Here is a 24,776-nt window from a genome sequence, read left to right on the forward strand (position 1 = left end):
CAGGAGGGTACAGAGTGACTCTGGGCTTGGTTTTTGTCCCCACGGCCTCACTCCTTTCTCAGCTCCAGGCAAGGGGTCCTGAACTCCAACCAGCTCCCTTGGCAAGACCCACAGAGCTGGCAGGGGCCGGGGATGCTGGCCGGCAGCTCTCCAGCCAGGCACCCAGGGGTGGGGGTCTTGCCCAGCTGTTCACACACAGAGGAACCCAAGGACAAGTGGTCAGGTGCCAGGATAGGCCATGCCCAGTGGCCTGTCACACTCTCCTGAATCTGAAGCCCTCGCTAGGCACCCACCAGAACTCAAGGCCACCACTGTCAGGGGGAAGTCTGCCCCAGCCACACCCTCCCTGGGCCCTGCTCCCGGCCCACACCCCAATAGCCATGCCCCCTTGGTCACTTGACCTCCCCCTCACTAGCGGGCCAGGTCTGTCCCTGCTGAGCAGCTTGTTGCTGCAGGGTGCTCCTTCAGCCCCTGGTTGGAAAAGAACTTTTGCGAAATGTCACTGCACCAGCCAAGGAGCCCTGCTGCCTGCACGGGGAAGTGGGCCTGACAGCCCCACAGGTGCCCCACAACGCGTCACTCCAGAAGAGACCCCGCAGAGCTCACGCCCCCAAAAGGGACAGGCAGAGCGGCGTGGGCGGGTCCTGCGGCCTCACTTCCTGGGCCCGGCCCAGCCTACGTCGCCAAAGGGGCCCTCCCCCGTGGCAGAGCGCGGCGGGGGTCCGCAGGGTGTGCAGAGGTCCGAGTCTGTGTCGGACTCGCCCTCTGCAATGTAGGGCCTGACCTTGGCGCAGGGCGCCGCAGCCGCGTAACCGCCACTGAGGGCGTCCAGGTTCTCCCTGGACTGGGAGATGCTGAAGCCACTGAAAGAACGTTCCAGCTCCTCGTGGTCCACGGATGGGATGGAGATGGACGTGTCGCTGTCCCGCAGGGCGGCCTCCTGGGGCCTGCAGACCGCAGCGTCCTCCAGCCTCAGGAACTCGGTGCTGGCCCGATTGCCCCCGCTGTAGGCGGACAGCGACCGCTCATGGGCAGGCGGCGGCGGGATGCGCACCAGCGAGCTGTGGTCCCCCACGGGGGAGGTGCCATGGCGCTGGTGGCTCTGCTGCTGCCACGAGGTGGACGGCGGGCATGGGGCGGGGGGCGCGCAGAAGTTCCTCTGGCCAGTGGAGCTGCTGGAGCGGACGACTTTGACGATGCAGCCCTGCTTCTCCACGTGCTCCCGGCTGTCCTCGGGGCTGTGGTATGGCGGCGCTGGCTCTGGCTCTTTCGCCCCGAAATAGGCCTCGGTCTCTGTGGGCGGGATGCCCATGCGCTGCGTGTAGATGCTCACCAGGAAGTCCAGCTTCTTCTCCATGGACAAGACCTGCAAGAGGGTGCTGCTGCTGGACCAGGAGGGGCGAGAGGGGGCGGGAGCTGCCCCTCCTTCAACCCGGACTCAGCAGCTGGGCCTCCGACCCCACCAGTCAGTTTGAGGCCCGTGCTGAGGCCTACCTCCCAGTAGACCCAAGGGTCTGGTGTGATGGTTTCTGATGAACCACTATGAACCACTCCCAGGAAGAGGGCTGTGGGGGTAGGGTCGCAAGGCCAGAGAGGTGTGACTTCTGACAAGTTCTACAGCAGATTAATCCCTTCCCCCAGGGGATCCTCAAATGCAAATCCTGCCTCCCAGCTACCCCACCCAGGACATGGAGGGAAGAACCTAAACTCTGGGTACTTCTGACTTAAGTGCTGGCTCCAGAAATACCCTACACCAGGACCCGGTGGATTTGAAGATCCGGGCCCCGCCCCCAGCCAACATGGAGGCTCAGACAGCAGAGGCCACACCCACTCCTCCCCTCCCCGCCCCAGCCAACAAGGGTTCCATACAGCAGAGGCCTTCTCCAGCCCCTCCCACCTGCTTCTCCACCTTGCCCAGGCGTCCCATCATGCTGGGGTCCTCTGGCATCTCCGCCTCGGAAGGGCCCTTGGTGCGGTCCTTGTCCGTTATCGCCGGGCCACGCCCCACGATCTGGTCCACTCTACCGGGAACAGAGACCCGGCCCCCAAGCATGAGTTCAGGAGGATGTGGCTTGGCCCCTGCCCCTTCCACCCAGGTCAGCCCACAGCCCCCAGATCTGGGCTCCAGGCCCAACCCAGAGCTGACCAGGGGGCAGTAGGTGCCAGGACAGACGGACACTGGTGCCTCACGTTCCTGCCTGCCTTCTGACACCGTCAGGGTCCTGTTCCTATCCATTCCATTCCAGTGGGGTCTGGCACATTAAGAGGAGTAAAGTAAAGGAGCTTCCCCTGGGGCCAGTCCACCCCCAGCTCCTCTGCAGCAGAGTCCCCGTCCTCCCTCGGGCCCCCATCCCACCTGCCCACCCAGTCCCTCTCCTCCCTGGCCTGTGGCTTCTTGGCCTCCCAGCACACTGAGGCCCAGAAGTCAGGGAAGCTGGTGGGCATCCAGCCAGAGGTTGGGAGCATGGCGTGATGTGCCCTTGCTCCAGAAGCCACAGCCATCCCATCCCTGAGCTTTACTCCTACATAATGTGCCACTGAGGCCCTTAACCCCAACAGGGTCTGACAGGGACAGTTAGATGTCTGCAGCAGGGACAACAAAAGCAGGAGGCGGTGAGGGCTGCAGCTCCATGCACCAGGACAAGGATAAAGGGAAGAGAGCCACACAACCAGAGGAGGGCTGGGACAAGCCGCCACCAACCAGTGTGTGTATGTGTGAGAATGGGTGTGCTCATGCATGTGAGTGCATTGTACATGTGTGCACATTCATGGGTGTGCATGGGTATGAGTGCATTGTACATGTGCTCATACATCTATGTGCTCATGACTATGTGCCTGGGCATGTGTTCACAAATATGTGTGTAGAGGCTATGCATGTGGGTGTGTATGCATGTGAATGTATCATATATGTGTCCACATGTGTGTGAGTGGGTGTGCACATGGACATGTATGCAAGTGAGAGTGTGTTGCATGTGTGTTCATATGCAGGATATGGAATTCAGCTGAGCTGGTTTTGAATGAGGCCTAGGTCACTGATGCCATAAGAAGGGAAGGAGGCTCCTTCACCCTTGGAGACCAGCTCCTGTTGAACAGATCCACAGTGAGTCCTGCAGGGCTGGCAGGGGCTGGGGCGTAGGTGTGGGCCGAGAACTGCAGCTGTGGGACACCCACTCAGAAACCAAGATGCTATGCTGGCTGAGCCTACAAACCCCACTGGGCTAATGGCAGCTCAGGACAGGGTGACTGAGCAGGACCAACCCAGGCCAAGGCCACCAGCCCACCTAGCTCTGGACAGCAGCCTGTGCACAAAGAATGCCCAGCTGCTTTCTGCAGGCAGGAATGCCCTGCCTGCCTCTCTGGAGCCGGGCATATTCCTTCTGTCACATGAAACAGAACAGGGCCAGACTTGCGGCAGCCAGATGCAGCCTCCTCATGCTCCACGGGCTTCATGCTAGACTCATGCACGAAGGGAGGGGGCCTCTGGCTCCAAGCAGACGCCATGGCAATGGAGGGGGCGGGCCCTGGTGTTCCAGTGTCACATAGTCCAGGCACAGATGCACAGCACTTTCACCCCGGCCACATGACGGGCTGCCTGCCTGGTGGGTCCCAACGGGAGCCTCAGCCCAGGGCTCAGCCTAGAACTGCTGCAGCGGCATCTGGGAGAGGGTCTTCCAAGGACCCTGAACCACCTTGCCTCCTCCTCCTCTTGGGCTCAGCTGGGGAGTTGAACTCAGCCCCACATGCTCCACGCCCCTGGGGTGAACCTGAAGGTCCCTGGCTGCAATGGTCTGAGAGGTCTGAGGGCCAGCAGGGCCTTCCTGGCTTACTGGTTGGACTCCCAGTCACCATCTCCTGCAGCAATGCCCCAGGGACAAGGCTTAAGTCTTAGAGAGCAGCCAAGCAGTGGACTCATCAGGTACTGTCAGGGGTCACCCCGAGTCAGGATGCAGCAGACACGACCTTGCCTGCTCCCTGGGACTCACTCTCATAATCAAGCTGCTGGGCTGAGAAGAAGCCCAGCACAATGAACCTCAGTCTCCTGGGCAGCAACCCTGGCCAAGGGGGTAGACAGACGCTATGCCTGTCGGTTCTGTCCAGATGCCGTTTGTCCTCTTGGCCTGCCCCAGGGGCTTCTCTCTCGCTGGCCTGACTTGCTGGAGTCAGAGGAAGCCAGAGGCCATGAGGGTCTCACCGGACCCCTGAAGAGCCTGAGTGTGCCATCTGGCTGTTCCCTGACCTCTATTCTGCCTGTTAGATGCGGGGGCAGTCCTGCCATCTTCCTTGTCACTATTAATGACCATGGCCACAACTTGAAGTAACTCCAGAGCTCACTTGGAGCACCCGCCGTGGTGCCTGGCAGAGGCTTCCTCGTTTTCTTCTCCTAACTGTGAGAGGGCAGGCAGCAGTCTGCTGCTGTGCCTGGGAAGCAGCCCCAGCTGCTCAGAGCACACAGCCCAAGGGTGAGCCAGGTGTGTCCGGGGGTCGGCCCAGTCACAGGCAGGTCTGGGGGGCTTGACTCAGTCAGTGCCCAGGGAGACCAGGGAGGGCCTCAGCCTCCCTGAGGGCATGTCTGCAACCAGGCAAGGAAACACCTGTGTGGTCACTGATGTCCTCTGCTTCTGCCCAGGAGTCCCCCAACCCCAGGTGAACCTCAGAAGGACACCCACAGAGAGGAGCCCTGGCTGCCCCCAAGAGGACTGCAGGGCACTGGGTAGTCCTGACTCCCTTCACCGCCCCTTGGGGCCCTTGTGAGAGAGCCTTCCCCTGTGCAGGGCACTTGCAGGAACAGAAAGCCTGGATGTGCCCTCTGTCCTGAGGAAAGGACAGTATGCGGTGCCGCCGTCATGTGGCCTGGAGCGAAGGCACTGGCCGTTCACAAGACAGGTTGGGAAGAGATGAGGCGTCCTAACCTAGGTGAGTACTGGGGTGACTCTCTCGGAGGGGCCGTGGGTCCTTTGGTGGGGTACTTCTTGTGCCGGGGAGTTGAAGGGGGTGGGGGGCCCACAATCATATCTATCCTGGCAGCGTAAACAAGAAAAGAGACACCAGCAAAACGCATCGTCACGCAGCTCAAGAGGGGTCACTGGAAGCTTAGCAATGGGACAGCCCCACTCAGACGGCAGCAGTTTTCCTAGGAACCTGTGTGCCCAGCAGAAAGGGGCTGACCGCACGCATGGCTCCTGGGCATGCTGAACAGGGCTCGCTCCAGGAGCTGGTCTGTGGGCAGCCCAGCCTCACCAGGGAGCTCAGGTAGGTATGGAAATGGGTGCATGTGCTGGGAGTCAAATCCCAGAGAAGGTGCGGGGCTGCACAGCATGAATGGGGCATCACGGACGAGGGCCGTCCGGCTTCCCCAGGCCGACTGGTCTGTTTTTCAGACAGGGAAGGAGAGGGGGAAAGGTGGATGGAAGGACCTGCTGAGCAGGCAGCTGACCAGGCAGTTGACCAGCATGGGCAGGAGAGGCACAGAGTCCCAGTTGTTAGTTAGTCTGCTCTGGGAAGGCCAGGAGAGGCCCAGCCTAAGCCCAGCGGAGGAGGAGATGCCTCCCTGAACCCCATCTTGGGAGTAGCTTAAGGCCCGAGAGGCCCCACTGTCACCTGAAGCAGGAGAGACCAAACCTCCCCATCAGAGCTTGCCATGGCCTCCAAGCTGCCCTTCACTGTCCAGACCCTCTCCATGTGAGCTGGACCCAACTGCACCTCCAGGCACCAACAGCCACAGCCTCTGTTGGAAGCCTTGGATGGGAGGACCCCACCAGTAGAGTCTAGGACCTCCTTCAGGAGAAACTCCTGCAGCATGCGGCTCCCTACAGGTGCCACCACATGTGTGGCCACATATGTGTGCAGGTACTGGCTGTGAGCACCCTGGGGGGTGAAGGCTAGAGCACAGGCCAGAATGTGGACCTGTGTGCACATGTGCAGAGACCTGTGCATGCATGTGCTCAGGCCCCCATTCATGCTGTGATGCATGGACATGGAATTCCAGGAATTAGCTAGCCTCTTCCCCACACAGACACCAGCGGGTGCCCAGCTACCACCAAGCCTAGATGCACTCAGGAAGTGGGGCAACTCCTTTACAATGGGTGGACAATCACGTTCTGAAGAAAAGGGATGGCAGTGTGTGCTGCCTGGCAGAGTCATCTCTCCTAGGGAAACTCCATTCCCAACGCGTGCACATGTGTACACACGTGTATGCACCAATTCATCCGTGTGCATACACGGCACAGCACACAGGCACACGTGCACACACCCGCACATCACACACACATGCATGGGCACACACATGCACACACACATGCACCTACACATACACGTGTGCACCCTCATCCAGAGACCCTCACGTGCACATTCACACACACATGCATGTGCACAGATATGCATGTGAGTGTGCATGTGCACGTGCGCGCGCGCACACACACACACACACACACACACACACAAAACTTGCCCACCACAGTGCAGGGAAGTTGGGGGAGAGAGGGGAGACAGAAAAATATTAGAGACAGACTGCGAAGACAGGGCAGAAAGCTGGCAGACGCCGGCGGTGGGAGGCCCACCTTAGCACTGCTCCTGCCCTGCACCCTCCCGGCCCGGCCCCCAGGGGCCCTCTAGCCATCCCTGGGCTTTGGCCCAGAAGGCCCTCGAAGGTCCTGGGCTGGGAGGCAGGTGGGGGCTCTTGCCTGGACTGCAGGCTTTTGATGCGGGACAGCATATCCAGGTGTCCAGCGGAGTACTGCTCGATGACATCCATCACGTCGTAGGGCCGCAGACTCTCCTTGAACTTCCGCTTGGACACCAGGAATCGCATGACACTGCAATGGCCAGGTAGAGCCATGAGCTCTGAGCCAGAGAACACGCTGGACCCAGTGTCCACCAGCCTGTCACCCTCCCAGCACCTCTGCAACTGTGGGTGCTGGAGGCCGCTCACCAGCCACTTTAGTGCCCAGCATCACAGACAACCTTTGTCCACCTGGACCTGCAAGCCGAGCAGCTCCCGACCTCCTTGCCTCAGCCCCCACTGCACCTAGGCCGTGTCTGCAACACCCGCTTTGTGAACTCGGTGGCCAGGGCCCAGCACCAAACGGGAGGCCCAGCAGAGGGGCTTTGCATGGGCACCAAGGGGGGTCATGCAGGTCCCTCACCACACAGCTCGGATGCTGACTTTGAGGCCAGGGGTCAAGTCCTCGGTCACGAACTCACAGGTACAGCTCTTGTTGTCCTCCACTGCATCCTCCCCGGGGAGACTTGCTTCTAGGTGGAAGGATGTGCAGATGTGAGTGGACATGGCCACCAGGCCCCTCACCCTGCAGACCTGCCCATCACGCCTCTCTGCAGCCCTTCCTCTCCCACAGGTGTGAGGGCTTAAGAGGGCCTCCCTGGTACAGAGGCAGTTGACCACAGTGGCCCTTCCACACGCAGCACGTTGCCTAGCCACTAGGGGAACACGGCTCTGACACGAGATAGCATGGCTGCACCTGGGAACCTCGCTCAGGGGAGCAGCAGTCACCGTGGGTCAGGAGCTGCACGACCCCACAGGACAGAAACCAAACACAGCAGGCAGTGGTGGCCAGGGCTGGGGAAGTGGAAGGAGATTGCGGATGGGCATGGGGCCCTTTGCAGGGATGATGGTGGCGAACCCCAGGGTTTGAAATGCCACTGAGCAGTGTGGTTAAAACAGCTCATTTTACATGAACTTCCCCTGGGGTGGGGTAGGAACCTCCCTGCGGCAGAGCTGCATTGGTGCTCTACGGCCAGTTGAGCTCCAGGCACTCCTAGCAGGCTCCCAGCCTGCAGACCCACCTTCCGAGTTCTGCCGGGATGCAGCGCCCCTGATGCGGAAAGCCTGGCGTGCCCTGCTGCGATCGCCGAAGCTCCAGCTCTTGGGCACCTTGCTTGGACTGTCCTCGAGGCTCTGGTCAGCGCTGGGTGACCGTCGGACCGTCTGGGCCTGGGGAGACCCTTTCCCCTTGGCGGCCACGCCTCGGGGGCTGGAGAAGACACGGTCTTTCAAACTGACCTTCTGGCTGCTCCCATGAGAACCGACAGACAGACAGACACAGAAAAACAGCAAGAGAAGTCACTCCGGAAAGAACATGGGCCATGTGTGCTCGCGACCAGTGCTGTCCCACAAGACCAGAGAAGACTCAGGTCCAAAGAACAACCAACCACACCATGGTGAAGCCAGGGCGCGCAGGGAGGGGCCACACAGGTATGGCCAGAGCGCCGTGCCAGGGAGTGGGGAGGTGTCCCCCCCCGGCTTACATCACTCAGCAGCCACTGCCAAGTGCCAGAGCTTTCTGCACACTGTCCTGCCATCCCCTCAAAGTGACACCCAGAGAGTGGCCAGGCGCCCCAGGGAGAGGCTCGTCCCTGGGACCTTCAGTCTGCACCAGCCCTGCCTGCAACTTTCCCGCAGGCCCTCCCAACACTCCCAGGAGCAACCCTCCCTCTCTTTACAGCCTGCTGGGGTCAGGGGCCAGGCTCCTGCAGATGCTTGTCCAGTCACCAGCCTTCCTGATGGACCCTGGCACACCTGGCCTCCTCTGAGTGCCTGGCCTATCTTCCTCAGCTCACACCTGGACAACTACACATCTGCTCTGGGAAGACAGCTGGGACCAGGTGCCCCAGCTGGCCTTGGTATTCCCAGGCCTGCTCCCCCAAGCCCCAGCCCCAGGGCGGGCAGAGGCAGCTGCAAGGATATGAGGAAATGGCCACTCCCAGAAAGTCCTTCCAGTCAGGCTGCTGTCTCCAGACTTGAAGGTCTTTGGGCCTCCCTAGACTTTGCATTTCTTGGAAACCATGGACACATGGCAGACACCCGTGTTCACGGGCTCCCACATCCCCCAGGCAGCAGGAGACATGGATGTCCATGATAGGGCTGCTCCAGGCAGACATGGCCTCCACTCTTCCTTCTGGGAACCATTGGGCCTTAGGTCCAGGATAGGCCCTCCCTCCTTCTGCTGTGACTCCGCATTGCCCCAGAGGAGAGCAGGTCCTTGTGAATAGGACCTGCTCGTGCCAGCTATGGGGAGCCACAGGTTCCCAGGATGGCTTACAGCAGGGCCCTTGCTGAGCACAGCAATCAAGGAGGCCTGACGAAATTCAGAGGCCTCCAAGAGGAAGCCCCAATGCCCAGTGTCACTTGCTAGTGTCTCTGACTCCACCCCCACCACAGCAGCCCCAGCTGCTACACACGGCCAGAGAGACACATGAAGCAGGCAGCAGAGGTAACCACCTTGGAGAAAAGACAGTCCCAGAGCCCAGTCCACCCAGCAGGGACACCGCAGATAGAGCCCATGTCCCCTCCCCAACCCACCCCTGGACAGCAGACAACCTCAGAGAACACCTGTGCCTACTCAAGACTCTAAGTAAGAGGCAGAGAAAGAAATCCCTGGGCCTGTGCCTGGACAGAGAGCCCACTAAGGGCAGAGGGCCGGGTGGTCTTGAGGCATCCTGTGCCCCATATCAGGAACCACTGGCATCTGGGTGCTCAGAACACTGGCCCTGAGTCTGCCTGTTTCCACTGAGGCCAACACAGAAGGGTAGGGCCCAGGACCCAGATGACCTTCTGGTCTCCAGCCCAAGAGAGACCCCCACTGGTCCAGAGAGAGCCAGATGCTGGAGCCATTTATAAATGACCATCCCAGGCTGAGGGGCCACAGGAGCACCAAAGCCCACTGGGCACCCAGACTTGTCCTCAGGAGGATTCTGGCTTCTGGAATGATCTTTTGCCTCCTATGGGCTCCGTCTTCCACATTCAACAAGCCACTTCAAGTGCAGGAAAACAGGCCCTCCAGGCCCCTCTGGGCAGGCTCCAGGGCAGTGGGAAGCCAAGGTCTTACTTCCTCTCCTCCCCCTCCAGCCTAAGAGTGATGGGAGGGGAAGGAACTGGCCCTTCCTCTTCTGTCACCACGGTGAAGCGCGGTGCCCCACATCCTCCTGGGTTCCTGGGTCTTGAAGAGTCAGGAATGTGTGTGTCAAGGGTGCGCATCAGATTCCTGCTTCCTCCGCGACGCAACGCACAGATCCCTCCGCCACCCAGACCACGCCTTGCCCAGAGAGGGGCTGCGCGGAGCTGCGGGAAGCGGGGCTGGGGGAAGCGGGGCTGGGGGTGACTGCTGCAGGCCTCTCTAGGCAAGAACCCCAGCGCGACCTCCTTCCTACAGTCTCTTCCTCCCCACCAAGTCGGAGCCAGCAGGCTCTCCAGACCCACGAAGGCAGAGCTCAGGGAAGGAAGGAGTCTCCCTCCCCAGCTCTCAGACTTCCTCCCACTTGAGGCCTGTGGGCGAGGTGCTGGAGGAAGGGACAGTGGGTTTGACACTTGGGGGACACTTGGTTCCCACCCAGCCTCCCTCAACTTGGGCAGGAGGGTAGCCAAGAGTCTTGAGACTCTGCCTCCCCTCCCAAGCCAGGACAAAGGAAGAGCTCCCTCCACCTGCCCTGCAAGACTGCCCACGGCCAGGGCCCCCTCTTGTGTCAAGGCTTGGTGCTTTGGCATTTACAGGGCAGGAAGAACCTGGGAGAGAGAACAAGGCCAGCCTGTCCCTGCCTGTCACCCTCTTCTCGGTGAGATTCCAGTGGGAACCAGTGGCAAGATGGCCCTTGTCTGGTCAGCACACAGGGGTCCAGCTCAGCAATGCAGTTAGCGGGCATCCACAGAGAACTACCCAGCCTGCATCTGGACAGATGATGCCCAGGAAGGGCAGGCGGCATTCTGTGAGAACACACACAGCAGGGCAGAGCTTGGCGGGGCTCCTGCTGCCCACACTTCCAAACCCTCCTGGTTCCCAAGCAGCCTGACTTCAGCCCCTGCCCCAAGGGTCCACCTGTGGCCAGAAGCGCTCTGGACACAGACACTCTGGGCAAGCAGGAGAGCCTCAGCCAGGGCGGAGCAGGCCGCCTCCCTCAGCAGCCCTTTCTGGGGCTGCTGCAGCCTCCCCCACAAGCGCCCACCTCCAGAACACACAGGCAGCAGAGAGGCCCTGTGGGGCAGGGTGGGGCGACCCTGCAGCCTCTCCCGGTGGAGAAGGATCCGGAGCATGGAGCATGCACGGATGCAGATGCACAAGCATGCTGCCCGGCACCGACCGACCTCATGCACAGGACAAGGTGCGCTCCCACCGGTGGGCACCTCACAGCTGCCTGCTGGTAGCTGGGCTGCACCAGCCAGGAAGGGGATGGGTAGGAGAGGAAGACCAGGGGCAAGGGGCCCCCAGAGCAAGCAGGACAGATGCCTTCACACACCCAACAGCAGACAGGGACAGGAAAGGTGTGGTCAAGGTGCAGGGAGGGGCCTTTCACCGTCCTGTTTCCAGTCTGCCCTAACCCAGACCTGTAAGTCAGAAGGGAGAGCCAGGGCCTCTGCCTCTGGGGTGGGGTGTCACACAGTAGCTGCCTCCCCCAGCAGGGCGCTAAGGATGGGCCTCAGTGCCTAGTAGAGGTGCTAGACTGACCAGCCAGAGGAATCTCGCCCAGGGCAGGAACTGTTTCCAAGGCAACAACCCTCGGGCAGGGCGGGGTCAGTAAGGCGGAAGGAGGCGCCTGCACTCGCTCGGGGTCTGTGGCCCCAGGGAGCGGGCAGAATTGGGCGGGCGCCGGCCCGCTTGTCCGAACCTCTAATAAGCAGGGAGGGCAGGAGCGTGCAGCGGGGCACCAGTCCGTGCAGCATCGCGCGGTACCTAGAGTGTCCGGGGCAGCATCCACACAGGCACCCTCTGCACGGTCTGCCTTTACTGGAAATGAGGAGAGCAGAGTTAGTCCCGGGGGCGGCAACAGGACCCTGAGGCGCCCCGAGCAGGTACCCTGAGGCGCCCCGAGCCCCCTGGGGCGGTTCTGGGCTCGCAGACCCCCAGCTGCAGGGGGAGTTTGCGTCTGAGCGAGGAGAGCGAAAGGGATTTGCTGGCGAAAGTCTCCCGCAGCCTGGAAAAGAGAATTGTCCCCTATTTTTGGAGAAAAATAATTCGTGTTTTTTTTTCCTCCAAAAATACCTTTTCCTTCCAAAGCCAGAGTTTGAGCTCATGTCTTAAGAGATGTATTATTTTTTGCTATATTCATGCCAATAAAAAATAATACACGTGCTAAGATTTTGCAAAGAGCTGGTTCTGGATGGACACGATCCTGGAAGTGACCCCAGTGAAACATGCAGTCTAGGGAGGAAAAATGTGAGGTTCCCACAGGCCAGTCTGTCGCCCAGTTGGAAGTGGCCTCAGTTTACCCAGGAGGCAGTGGCTGCCCCTATCTGGAGGGAAGACAAGGAAAAGGGGACTCAGGGACACCTAGATTTAAAAGGACTTTCTTCACCAAGTCAGTTCATCTGGGACCTGGCAAGTCGCCTCTGTGCTAAGGCCCTTTGCAGGCAGAGCTCTTCCAGCCTGCGGAGGGTCCTCGGTTCAACTTCCCAACAACCTCCCCCATGCCCTTGGGTTGATTTCTACCAACAAACGTTCAGGTGTTTAAATAAAAACAGAAACTATCCACGATTACAGAAATCCTTCCCTTTCTTCCAAGCCACTGCTTCCCCTTCACATCCAGGTCCCTCTGAGACAGCACCTTTGCACTGGGGACCCCAGTGTTATCGACGGCCTCAAGTCAGAAGCGCACAAGCCCCAGGGGGAAAGCGCCCAGGCTTGTTCCCCTTTGCACATTTATTTAACACTGATGGTGGCCCTCTGTGTTGCCCATACACAATTCTCTCCACTTAGGCATGAAGGATGCAATTCACTAACTCGTAGGTGATTGGCTGGGGGCTTGCTCAAAGGGCATCTGCTGCCCAGACAGGCCAGGAGCCCTGGACCGTCTCCCAGCAAGACTCTGAGCAGGAGGGGCTTCTACCCAAGCCCTCACATGGGTTAGCTTCTAAGTAGAGAGGTGGCTTAGGCTCCCCAGTCACCCTGAGGATGGAGGGCCATGGCTGGACTCCATGTGCTGGCCACCTGCTATAGGAGGATTGTCAGCAGAGCACCCAGTTATCTGGCCCCAGGTGGTACCCACAGTACCCCACCGCTCTCAGAAACCCTGCCAGCCTTCAGCACCAGTTGCACCCAAGCCTGCCAAGCAAGCAAAGCCCTGACCCCCTCTGCCCACTGTGGTCTTCAGGCCATAACACAAGGCTGCTGCCCAGGATCCTCAGGAGATCTTTCCCACCCCATGGGGAAGGACGGCGAAGGAGGTTCCTGGTTCCCAGCACCTTTGTAAGTCCCCAGTTCTGAGCCCTTGGGCACTCTGCCCACGATGCACCTCCAGGCTCTGAGGCCCAGTGCTGGGGAGTGGAGAGTATGCTCAGCAGCTGCACACTCTGCTGTTGTGGCCACTGAACACTGGGGACTCAGGAATTGTGCCCAGGGTCTTACACACAAGTCCCGTATAGACAGCCTAGTCTGAGAGCCCAACAAGAGTGAGAGGAGGGGGTCCCCTCCTCAGGGCTCAGCTCTCCTGATTTTACCCGTGCTCGGTGGGGTACTGAGGATCCCGACTCAGGCCAGAATGATGCTGTGCACTCCCCCTGGGCCTGAGGATGGCACTGGCCCTTCCCTGCCCCCATCAGTCAAGTGGGGCTTTGCCCATCAGACCTCCAGTCCATAGGCAGGAGCAGCAAGCAAGACCACGGGAGTTCTGGGGCACCCTGGGGGCAGAGATGCCCACAGACACTGGCCAGGACCAGACAGGACAGACATACACCACACACAGATGCCTCCACCTGGGAAGAAGGGGAGGCCCCCATGGCGAGGGGCAATGCTAGGGAACAGGGCTCCACAGGCATGGGGGCAGGAGGCAGTAAGGAAGGGGACAGGGCCACAGAGAATGGGGCAGAGCAGCACAGGCCAGAGCCCCCGCCTGCCTTGGCTCCCGACCCCCACCCCCAACAACTCCACATAGTCTCGTGGGTCTCCTCAGGAGCCGAGGACCCCGAGAGATCAGGGGTGTGCCACCATCGCCAGGCTAAGCACCCTGGGCTACCTGGACCAGGACTGGAGAGCGTGGCTGGTGCCGGCCCAGGTCCTGGCAGGCAGGAGCAGAGCGCGGCCCTCAGGGGGCAGGGACTCCCACAGCATGGCCCAGCTGGGGCAGCAGAGGTGTTGGGAGCCAAGCTCCCTGAGGCGCCCCTGCTTGTTACCCAAGTAACAGGCTTCCTGAACACCTACTGTGTGCTGGTTGCTGGAGGGGACTGTGGCTGCCCCAGGCAGGGGGACGGACACCACCCACCATTACCTGTCCAGCAGGAGGGCTTCCCGGGGAAGGGTGCATAGTCTTCACTGACAGAAACTGTTCCTCATACCCACAGCGCCCAGGGGCCTTCCTGGTGCCTCCACCCGCAGGGAGCCAGGTGCAGCTGCTGAGACCCTGGGAGCGCTTCCCAACAGAGGAGCCCCAAATCGACTGCCCCAACTGAGCACTTACCAGGGGCGTCCCAGGAGGGCTGTTCAGCAGGCGCTGCCCTCCGGGAAGGGCGTGGGGAGGCACAGGCAGGCAGGGACCACCGACAGGCGGGGAGACAGAGGAGTGGCGGGACAGGGAGCAGGGAGCCACGGAACATACCAGAGAGCCAGGGGCTCCGTGGGTCCTCACCTGGAGTCCTGCTTTCAGGGCCAGCACCTCATCCCAAAAGACAGAGCAGACGAGAAAGGGGCCCAGAAGGGCAGTGACAGTGATTAAAAGCACTTGGGGACAGCAAGATTTTCCAGATGGGGCGGGAGAGGGAGAGAAAGAGAGACAGGCTGAGACGGGGAGAGCCCAAGCCATGGCAACAAGCGGGAGGTGGGGTGCCCAGGAGGCCCCAGGCCAGTCGCTCCCCGCAAGGGTCAGCCTCAGCCTCCATGGCTGTGCAGGGCTCCCCCCTCCAGCCAATGCCCAGCCCCAAGGCCAGTGGAGGGCAGTGTGGGAGAGGTCAGCCACAGCCACAGTGAGAACGGTGCCCTCTGGACGGCAGCCCAACGTGAACAGGGTGCCCCTTCCTGTTTCACCCCCTTCTCGTCCCTGTTCTGTCAACAGCGCCAGCCACATACCAGCCAGCACCGCCGGGGGCCGACCCTCCTCCCCTCTGGCTCCAAGGGCAGCTTTCTCGGCCTCTTTGGGGGCTGCTAGGGGTTGTTGTCAGCTGATATCAGGCAACAGTGTTGCCCGTCTTTCCAATTCAGGGCACCAGTGATTCTTCCCTCTTGTGGGGCTTAGAAGGTGAAGGGTCAGCTCCTTCTCCAGGGGACAGAGAGGAGGGGTTTGGCCCAGTCCTGCCTTTCCCCCACCAGAGCAGCTCCTGGACATCCGGCCAGCTGGATCACCCTGTGGTCCAGGAGGGCATGAGGGGGCCAGGCAGGTATCCATCCTAGTCACAGGGGCTGGGTGTCGGGTTTATTCTAAATGTGTGGACAGGACACTGAGTGTGGATGGGACACTGGGTGGGGATAGGGCACTGGTGTGGAAGGGCCACTGGGTGTGGAGGGGCCACTGGGTGTGGAAGGGCCACTGGGTGGGGACACACTCCAGCTCAGAGGAGCTCAGGAACGGGTGGACAGGGCACTGGGTGGGGATACAACCCAGCTCAGAGGAGCTGGGGACGTCACAGGGAGTCATGGTGGCTCCCATGGTGTTCTGTGAAGTACTAGGAAACAGCAGCCAGTTCTGGCCTTTCTCTACCTCTGCAGCACTGGCCCCATGAGCCCTAACTTCCTGGCCAAATAGCCCCATAGTGGCCAGCAGAAGTCCAAAGGGAGGGAGCCAGGCTGAGCACCTGGATGGCCCCTTGGCTACCTTGACCTCAGCAAAGAAAACCCAGTGAGGTCAGGGTCTCCAGCGAGGAGGTGTGAGGTGGGGAGAGAGCAGCCCAGCCCAGCCTCTGCAGGACAGGAGGAACTGACTCCCACTTGCTCCAGACTGTCCACGGAGAAAGGTCCTCCACAAGGCTGGACTTGAAGGCCCTCCACCAGCTTCTGGCCTGGCTTCTCCTCCATGCCTGGTCTAGAGTGGCAGGAGGGGGCCACCCACTCTGAGTTTTCACCTGGGGCTCAGCTCAGACCAGCTGCAAATCTGGGCCGAGTGCTTGGAGGGAATGATCTATTAGAAAACCCTGCCTCAGTGTCCCCAGGAGGATTGGTAGGCTGGAGGCCCACCAGAGAAGCCCTTCAGGCCCACAGTGCTGCACAGTACATCTGAAATACTGGGAGAGGGCTGTGAACAAGGGGTGACTCAGGGTGGGCCAGGACACTCAGTCACGTGGTCGCACACAAAAGCACACACAGGGTCCGCCCAGCAGCCCTTGCCCCAGGACACGCGGTGCACACAGAGGGAGCAAGGCCAGACGGTGCGCGCAGCAGACACGCCAGGCAGCTGGAGGCAGGAAGGCACTGACCTTGGAGAGGGCTCAGGCTGGGGCTCCTTCCTTCAAACAGAGAACAAGAGAGTTAGCAGTTGCCCACTCGGACTGGCCCCCACAGAGCACCTGTGGCCCAGAGTGGGGACCTGCACCCACCCAAGGGCCTCCCCCATGCCCCAGGCCCCATCCTCCCACAGGTTGGAGGCACAGAGATGCTGCCCTCCTGAGAGTACCTGCCCTGTGAGAGAGCAGTGCCTGGGGACCAGGGGAGGGTCAGGGGGAGCAGGGACCCCAAGGGGCCCGCCACCTTCCCACCAAGAGCGCACTTCCACTGGGCATTCACAGATCTCAAAAAGAAAATGTTTTCGGAAGAAAGCTCCTAATGCCATTTTTCTTTCATGCAGTTTTCTAGCGGTGGGTTGAACTGGCCAGAGATGTGGCCAGTTGACCCCAGGTCTTGCTCCCAAGGCCCTCTTGCTCATGGTGGTTCAATTTGAGGTGGATGTTTCTGCTGGTAATGTTAGTTGTAAATAGAACGTTAGACCAGCGGCTCTGATGCCCCCCACTGAGCTCAGAGGCTGGGGGGTGACCCCTCAGAGCACTCAGGCCAGTCTCCTGCAGTACTGGGGCTCCTCTGTGCACTTTCAAGCACCCTGCACAGCTGGTACAGGTACCACAACCTGGGCCTAGCGAGCAGCTGCAAAGGAGGAGGGTGTGGCCAGGCTCCTGCCTGGCCAGGGGTCCTCAAGGAGCCCAGAGCACCTTGGCGGGCCTTTGTACCCCAGGAACAACATGCCTCACAGGAGGCCCATCCTGGGGCACGCTAAAGCTCAGGTATCTGGAGCAGGCTGAGGGTGCTGGGCTCCACAGGCAGGCCCCAGCACTCCAGCCAGGAGCTCAGGTCACCCCTCACTTCCTGAGGATACTGCAACAAATTGCCTCAAACCTGACTTTAAACAATAGACATTTCCTCTCTTGGTCCGGAGGCCACAGACCCAAGGCCAAGGTGCCAGGGGCAAGGCACCTTCCCTGTGTGCAGGCGAGAAACCTTGCTGCCTCTTCCAGCTCTGGGCCCTCTGTCCCTCGACTCCTGGCTTATCTCTCCGTCCCTGCCTCTGGCTTCCCCAGAGCTCTCTTCTGGGCCCTGTGTCCCCCATCTTCCTGAAGGACAGCTATGCTTGAGCTGAGGCTCACTGGACAACCTCACCTCAAGACCCTTAACTGATGACCTCCACAAAGACCCTCCTCCAAGAGGAGTCACACTCACAGGCTCTGGGCCAGGATCCTACTGGGGGTGCTCCCAGAAGTCCCCATCCACGGATGTCCTGAGTGCGCTCGCCCCATCCCCACCCTGAGGTCTCTGCTCAGTGCAGTGCCAACTCCCCATCTAAAATGTCATCTAAATGCCACTAGCATAGGAAGTCCCAAGTCTCAACTAAAACCACTTAAGCCACGTAGGCAAGGCTCCTGTGAGCCATCTGATGGCCAAATGAGGTTCCTGCTTAAAAGCTACAGTGGAGAGACAGCAAGAGCAGATATCTCAGTTCCAGAAGGAAGAAGTAACGGAGGTCCCTGCACCCAAGGTGAAAGTGTGACTGGTAATGTCCGGGCTTCGAGCTCTGAACAACCAGGGCATTTGCCTTCATCGGCTCCCCCAGCTCTGGGAGGTCCCTGTTCTGAAGGGCAGCTGGGGTTTGCAGCTGGGCAACTGCAGCAGCCGCACTCCTGCCGGACGATCCAGCAGCCGGCAGCCTCTGTTCCTTTCATGGGTGTTGGCAGTGCTCCTGTGGCTCAAATCCTCTGGCTCCTCTCAGGGCTGTAAGACAGGGCTCCTTCCTGGCTTCTGCTGAGGTGGTTCAGTGGGTCCACGAGCCACATGCCCACTCTCCTTGCAGGTTGTCCAGCCTCACCTGCGGGCTTTGCTCTGGGCAAGCCTGCCCAGAGTGCCTCCTGATTTATGAGGCTTGCTCCCTGGACAGCTGGAAACTCCCAAATCTTCAGGTTCTGGCTTCTCTTAGCAGCACCCCCTGGACGTCTCTTCTCCAGCCTCACTGTTGTTAGTACAGAGCAGCCAGGCGGCACTTCCACATTTGGCTAGGAACCCTCTTTGGCCAAGTCCCCAAGTTCATCACTGATTCTGCTTCCACAGAAAAGAAGACCCAGCCACGCCTCTGCCACCCTGCAGTGAGAACCAGCTTTCCTTGGTTTGCAGGAACTCATCCTTTGCTCCCTTCCTTCTGAGCAGCACCAGAAGCACTGCAGCAGTCAGAATTCTGGCAACATCCATTTGTATGTAACGATATACAAGTAATTGCTCAATGACATAAAGTTTCTCCTATGTTGCTCACCAGAACCACCTTCAGCACAGCTTCCACCCACCACCTTCAGGGAGCAGGGCCTGCTCTACTGCACCTAGGACCTCTTCCCCGTCACCTACACGCTCCGCTGCACCTCAGAGCCCCCTGCCCCTCACCTGCTCCCTCTGCTGCACCTCAGAGCCCCCTGCTCCTCACCTGTCCCCTGCGCTGCACCTCAGAGCCCCCTGCCCATCACCTGCCTGCTCTGGTGCACAGCAGAGCCCCCCAGGTTTGCTGGAGCTGCCATAACAGAATGCACAATGGTGGCTGAATATTGGAAGCCACCCTCTCATGCCTGGCAGGTTAGAAGCCTGACACTGAGGTTGGCAGCTGTACTCTCCAAGGAAGGCTCTGGGGGAGTCCCTGCTGCCTCTCCAGCTCCGGTGGCTCTAGATATTCTTGTCTTATGGCAGCATCACCTCAGCCTCTGCCCACATCTGTCCCTCTCTGTGTCCTCAAATATCCCCCTTGTGATGAGGACATGCCACTGGAACCTGGGCCCCTCGGCCAACCCAGGTGTGATACAGATGCCAAGGGTCGTATTTATAGGACCAAAAGCATGAACCCACCTCTGCATAGCAGAGGCTGCCACAAGACACACCGCCACCCCACTGCCCTGCTGAGGACAGATGGTGCTTGCCTGCACACAGGCCCTCAGCACATCAGTGATGTGCCAGAGCACTGCAAGAAGTGAGCAGTAGAACTTGTAATTAAAGGTGCCACCACCTGGGTGCCGAGCACAGCCATGAACAGTCATGCACGCTCCACACTTCACCCTGTATCCCTCCCATTATGCCCACCCATCTTCTCCGGGACAGGAGCTGAGTAGGTCAGCAGAAGCAGAAAGCACCAATATCACAAGACTCATGGCCAAGCACATCCCAGGAGGCTTCCTGCCACTTGCCAGGGCAGCTGGGACCCTCAGGAGGCCTAAGCTGCCCGTCCTGCCCCACAGCTCCAGCCCCTGCCTGGGAGACCTGCAGCTGACCTGAAGGTGAGTCCCGATTTGCTTTTGAGGTTCCTCAGCAGCTCCAGCTGGTTGAGAGGTGGGATGAGTCTGAGCAGGAGAGGAGATGGGAGTGAGTTTCCTGTCCACACTGGCCTCCAGGAAGGCTCAACCCTGCACCCGGAACAGGTGCAAATGCCAGAGATGTGGGGTGTGGCCAGACCTCCAAGGGCTCTGTGTCTCCACCTCTCTAGGCCCCAGTACTACCTTCACTCTGTAGGCTGTCCCTGGGGCCTCGTGACCTGGAGATGGGCAGTGCCCAACATGAACAGCAGAGGGGAAGGTGCCAGGCTGTCTGTGAGAGTCCAGCACTGCAGCGTGGAGGGGTCAAGAGAACAGGCCCAGGTGAGGGTCCTCCTCCTCGCCCTCCCGCAAGGGGCAGCCGGCTGCACGTCTGCACCCCAGCACATCCAGGCCACAAGTCCTGCTGCAGAGCCACGTTCCCTGTGGAAGCTGGGGCAGGGCAGGAGCCAAGGCCACTGCAGGGCTTTCCCGATCAGAGAAGCTCATCTCTAGGTCTGAAGATGAGTGGCCTAGACAGCCGGGGGACAAGCCCTGGGAACTTAGGCAAGTGACCCGGTTCTGCTCCCCTCTCCCCAGATCTGGCCACACACAGCCCAGCAGCCTCGCGCCAGCCCTACCTGCCCGCGCTACATCCAGCCACTCCTGAGCCCTGGCACAACCAGGGACAGGTCCTGCAGACTGACCGGGGAAATGCACTCCGGCCTGGGAGGCGGGGCTCCTCCCCGTATCTGGGCGACCCTCTCCCTCTGCACCCACCTCAGCTGCCTGGCTCTTGGCCTCCGACACCCCTCACTCCTGGCCTGACTCAGCTCCACCCTGATCATGACACCCTCACTCTGCAGAGCCTTCGCTGCCCCCTCAGCCCCCAGCTCCGTGGAGCCCCGACAAAGCTCCGAGACCCCGGCCCTGAACCCTCACCCCTTCTCACCTCTGTCCTCCTGGTCCTCAGTGGCAGAGCAGGACTAACCTCCCTGCCCAGCCCTCACCCATTCTGACACCCACATGGCCTCAGTGTCTGCTGGGGACACCCTTCCAGTACCTCCTGGTTGCTCTGCCAAGCCCCAACTGGACCCTCCCACCACTGCCACCTGCTCTGCCCAGCCCCACCCGAGTGTGTCCTCCAGATGGGCCCACATCCTTGCCTCTCTCACTAAGTGACTCCCCTGGCCCCAAAGTCAAAGGACAACTGATCCTACTGGCCCACAGTCACCCCCTCATTTCACATCTGCCTGGCCCTTCCACGCAGAGATCCTCCCCGGCTCAACCTGCAACAGACACTGCCATTCCCACAACCCCTCGGCTCCTGGCCCGGCTGCCCCTGCACCCCCAGCAGAGTCAGGCCCTGGAGGGGTGGTCCTGTGAGCTCTCCCCTGCCTGCCCCCCCCCCAGGCTACCAATGTCCAGTGGCTCAGCCCAAAGCTGGGGCCAGTAACCAGGTGAGGCAGCAGGGTGCAGAGTCTGTCCACAGGGACCCAGCTGGCCTCCCCACCCCTCCCTGCCTACCCCACTGATGCCTGGAGCAGGGAGCCGGGGACCACTCTGCCCTGGGCCCCCACACATGCAGGCTTAGATAAGAAAGGTGACACCATCCTTGGAGCCAGAGAAGGTGTCTTGCCTGGGACACCAGGGGCAGGGCACCAGGGTAGGCAGGTAGAGCCCGGCAGAGCCCAGGGTAGCTGGGAGCAGTCATGGAGGACGAGGGCACTGCGTGCTAGGGAGGGGTGGGGGTGCCCGGAGAGAACATGGACTGGACGATGGTCCGCCAGCCTTAGGGGACACCCCATCCAGCCAGGCCAGGGCTCTGCAGACACTGGTGCATCTTACTTCTGGGTGCAGTTCTGGCTAGACAAGGGCCGAGGGAGACATGGCATCGTCACTCCAGGGAGCAAGGAGCCCAGGGGTCCAGGAAGAGGACACTGGGGGTAATGCCCATGGGGCCTGACCCACCTCTGCCCAGCACAGCAGCCCCACTCTTTAAGCGTGACCTCCTCACCCAACCCCACGCCTGGGCAGGCCTCTTTCCACAGGGGGGACCTGGGCCCACCGACCAGGCCCCTGCTGGCCTCTGGAGAGGAGCTGGACAGGGACGTGGTTTCATCCAGCCCAGGCCCACACCCTTGTCAGGGGAGGGCCCTTGCACTGGCACCGTATGTGAGGAGGAGCTTCCTGTGGTCACTCCACAGGCCCCCACAGGGGGCAAGACTCAGCAAGGGTCATCAGGTGTGGGCACACTGATCCAGTAGGGAGGCTCCCAGGCCTTGGACTCCACCCTGCAACTGAGAGGCTCCGGGGGGCGGGGAGAGCCCAGAGGCAGGCTGCCAGGGCAGGTGCCCTGGTGTGCATGGCCTCCCCTGCCTGGAGTTCTGTCTGGGATACGCTCTTGGGCCTGACACAGTCCCCGAGCCACACGGTGGCCCCACATCCACAACTCTGTTCACAAGCAGGGCCGTGGGGTGCAGGTGGGGCAGGGACGGGGGACCACAGCTATGAGACAAGGCACAAAGCAGAACAAGAACGAAAGATGGCCAGGGACACAGGGGCCAGCAACAGGAAGCAGCTCCAAGGGGGCAGGGCGAGGGGTGAGGGGTGGGCTGGGCTCCAGGCAGGGAGGGCCACAGGGAGCAAGACCTGAGGGTGTCTGCGTGAGGACCCCGCCCGGGGCTGGCCCGGCAGACTGGAGGGAGGCGTCACACACACAGCTCCGCCATGCAGTTCCTACCTGGAGGCCCCGTAGGTTTGAGTTTGTGAGCTTTCAAGTTTCCACACACACAGGGGAAAGGAACCAAAACGTGGGAGAGAACGGGGTAAGAAAAAGAAAACGAAAAAAAAAAAAATAGTCAGGGAAGAGGGGGACAACAGAACAGAGAGAATTAGCACAAGGCCCAGCCCCGCCGCTGCCCGGCCCGGGCACGGCGCACGGTCGCTGCATGCGTGTGGTCCAGGGCGCAGGCTCCCGGGCTCAGCTCCAGAGGCACCAGCGGGTGGATGTGAGGGCAGGGCCGGGCCACCCATGGCTGCAGGGCCCTCAGGTGAGCCCCGCCTCAGATCCCCACCAGGCTCTCTGCACCCACCCGAATGGGCCGGGTGGGGAGAAACACCCCGGAGCAGGTGAGAAAGCTGGAAGGACCCCATCCCGCAGGATGGCCTCGGGGCAGAGGGACTTAGCCAGCAGCACCCAACTGCACAGACGCTCTCCTCTCACCCAGACCTCAACCCAAGCAAGAGCCCAGCATAGACAGATCCTACCCTGACAGCTGACCAGCAGGCCAAGGGGCCCATCTGCCTCCTTCCCAGGTCTGGGTGTCCTGTGCTCTGTCCTGTTGGGGGCACCTGGGACCCCTGGAGAGTGTGGTCTCCTAGCCCAAGTGCCCCCCTGTGGTCTGGGGGTCTCTCCCCTCCCCCACACAGGACCCCTGCTCCTTGCTGGGGTCACCATCACCCCCAGAGCTTGCAGCTGGGGCCTACCGGCCATGGAAGACTCTGCACCCAGCACTGTGGTCAACACTCAGCTGGTGGTACTGGGGACACATAGCAGAGGACAGAAAGCAAAGGGGCAGGTGGGGTGCAAAACAAAAGCCGAGACATGGAAACAAGGAACCAAATAAATGCTTTGAAATAAACCACACACGGTTCTTTTTTGAAAAATGCATACATTTTAAAGAAAAAGAGAAATAAAAATCCGTCAAAATAATGAACAACAGAAAATGGGGCTTAAGAACAGATGGAAATCAAAACCACGCCTGGCTCGCGGGACGGGGCTGGCGCGGGTACCTGTACATGGGCACGGTGACGGTGCGCTCGTAGTACTGCCAGGTGGAGTGCAGGTCCGTGCGGGACAGGTTGGTGGCGTAGAACCTCCAAGCCGACTGCGGGGGCAAGGCCAGCTCAGCGGCTCCGCTCCCGCCAGGCCGCCCGCCCCACCCACCTCCGTCCGCCCCCAGCCCTAACAGGCCACCACAGGGACCAGGAAGGCGCACTGAGCGCTAGGCTGTGGGCCTGTCCTCCAGGCTGACCCCTGCCTAGGGGTGTGCTCCCTGCACTTCCTCCTATGGGGGCACCAAGTGTGACCTGCTGGTCCCCGCAGCTGCTTCACCTTCCGGGGGCCACGTACATGCCTGCTCCTGTCCCCTCCCCAGGACCCACAGCCACCGTTCCCACTCCTGTTCTGGACATTGACTAGTGTGAGACCCACACTCTGGCCTTCCCCGTGTGGTTTCGGTTGCTGAGCAAAACGTCCTCAGGGGGCCCCCGTTGAGGCCTGGGCTCTGCTCCTTTTCTTTCTTTCTTTATTCTTTAATATTTATTTTTTAGTTGTACTTGGACACAGTACCTTTATTTTATTTATTTATTTTTATGTGGTGCTGAGGTTCGAACCCAGGGCCTCGCATGTGCCAGGCGAGTGCTCTACCGCTGAGCCCCAGCCCCAGCCCCTGGGTACTGTTCCTTTTTGATGGCTGAATAGTATTCTACTGTGTGGAAGCACCACTTCCTGACCACCCGCTCATCCACTGACAGGTTTGTCTGCCCCCCAGGGCTACTGTAAACTGCTTCTGTGCACATCTGTGCACTTGCTTTGGGCACGCCACCTGCTGACTCAGTTCTCCTGGCCAGTGGCTAGAAGTAGCTTGCAGGGTGAGCCACAGCTTTCTGCCAAGCTTCCAGGCAGCCCTGGAGTGGCTCTGTGCATCCCGCCAGCAGAGGGCAAGGGCCACCTCCTCCCACCCACACTCAGCCTCCCCTGTGGGCAGGGAGTGGCCCCATACGGGCACAGCCTGCATCTTCCTGGCCACCAGCAACCTGGCTTGCTGGCTGTCCACTTATCTTCTTGGAAATCCTCTGCTCGTGACCTTTTGGGCTTCGAACTTGCTGTGTCCAGTGGATGCTGGGCCCTGTGCTGCGGTCTCCCGCCCTCCCCACCCAGCACACAGCTTCCAGGAGCCTCTGGCCCTTCCCTGCTTTGCCGCTGTGTCGCAGGAAGCACAGGCCAGGGGGCGTGACTGTTCCACGGACTTGCGGTGGCCTTGGCTCCTGCGTTCAGGTTTCTGATGACCGTTCCACTGATCTTTGTACATGGTGTGAGGTA

The 24,776-nt window shown here is 60.6% G+C and overlaps 1 protein-coding gene across 6 annotated transcripts in view; it reads right to left on the reverse strand.

Annotated features, from left to right (window-relative positions):
- Nucleotides 1-423: 423 nt before the first annotated feature.
- Nucleotides 424-24,776, reverse strand: part of Kcnq2 (potassium voltage-gated channel subfamily Q member 2) — a 48,873-nt gene continuing 24,520 nt past the window's right edge. Inside the window, exons 8-17 of one of the 6 annotated variants that reach the window (XM_076849252.2) lie at nt 23,465-23,559; nt 22,413-22,442; nt 19,652-19,720; nt 16,343-16,372; nt 11,679-11,732; nt 7,801-8,024; nt 7,143-7,251; nt 6,681-6,812; nt 1,898-2,021; nt 424-1,366 (exon numbers count right to left, since the gene is read on the reverse strand). In XM_076849252.2, the coding sequence (XP_076705367.1) occupies nt 653-1,366; nt 1,898-2,021; nt 6,681-6,812; nt 7,143-7,251; nt 7,801-8,024; nt 11,679-11,732; nt 16,343-16,372; nt 19,652-19,720; nt 22,413-22,442; nt 23,465-23,559 (1,581 nt within the window). In that variant the 3' untranslated portion in view covers nt 424-652. Of the gene's footprint in view, nt 1,367-1,897; nt 2,022-4,910; nt 5,019-6,680; nt 6,813-7,142; nt 7,252-7,800; nt 8,025-11,678; nt 11,733-16,342; nt 16,373-19,651; nt 19,721-22,412; nt 22,443-23,464; nt 23,560-24,776 lie in introns of all 6 variants that reach the window. The other 5 variants (XM_076849251.2, XM_076849250.2, XM_076849256.2 and 2 more) reach the window with 5 other exon arrangements.

The sequence above is a fragment of the Callospermophilus lateralis genome, chromosome 3, assembly GCF_048772815.1.
Source record: "Callospermophilus lateralis isolate mCalLat2 chromosome 3, mCalLat2.hap1, whole genome shotgun sequence".
NCBI lineage: Eukaryota > Metazoa > Chordata > Mammalia > Rodentia > Sciuridae > Callospermophilus > Callospermophilus lateralis.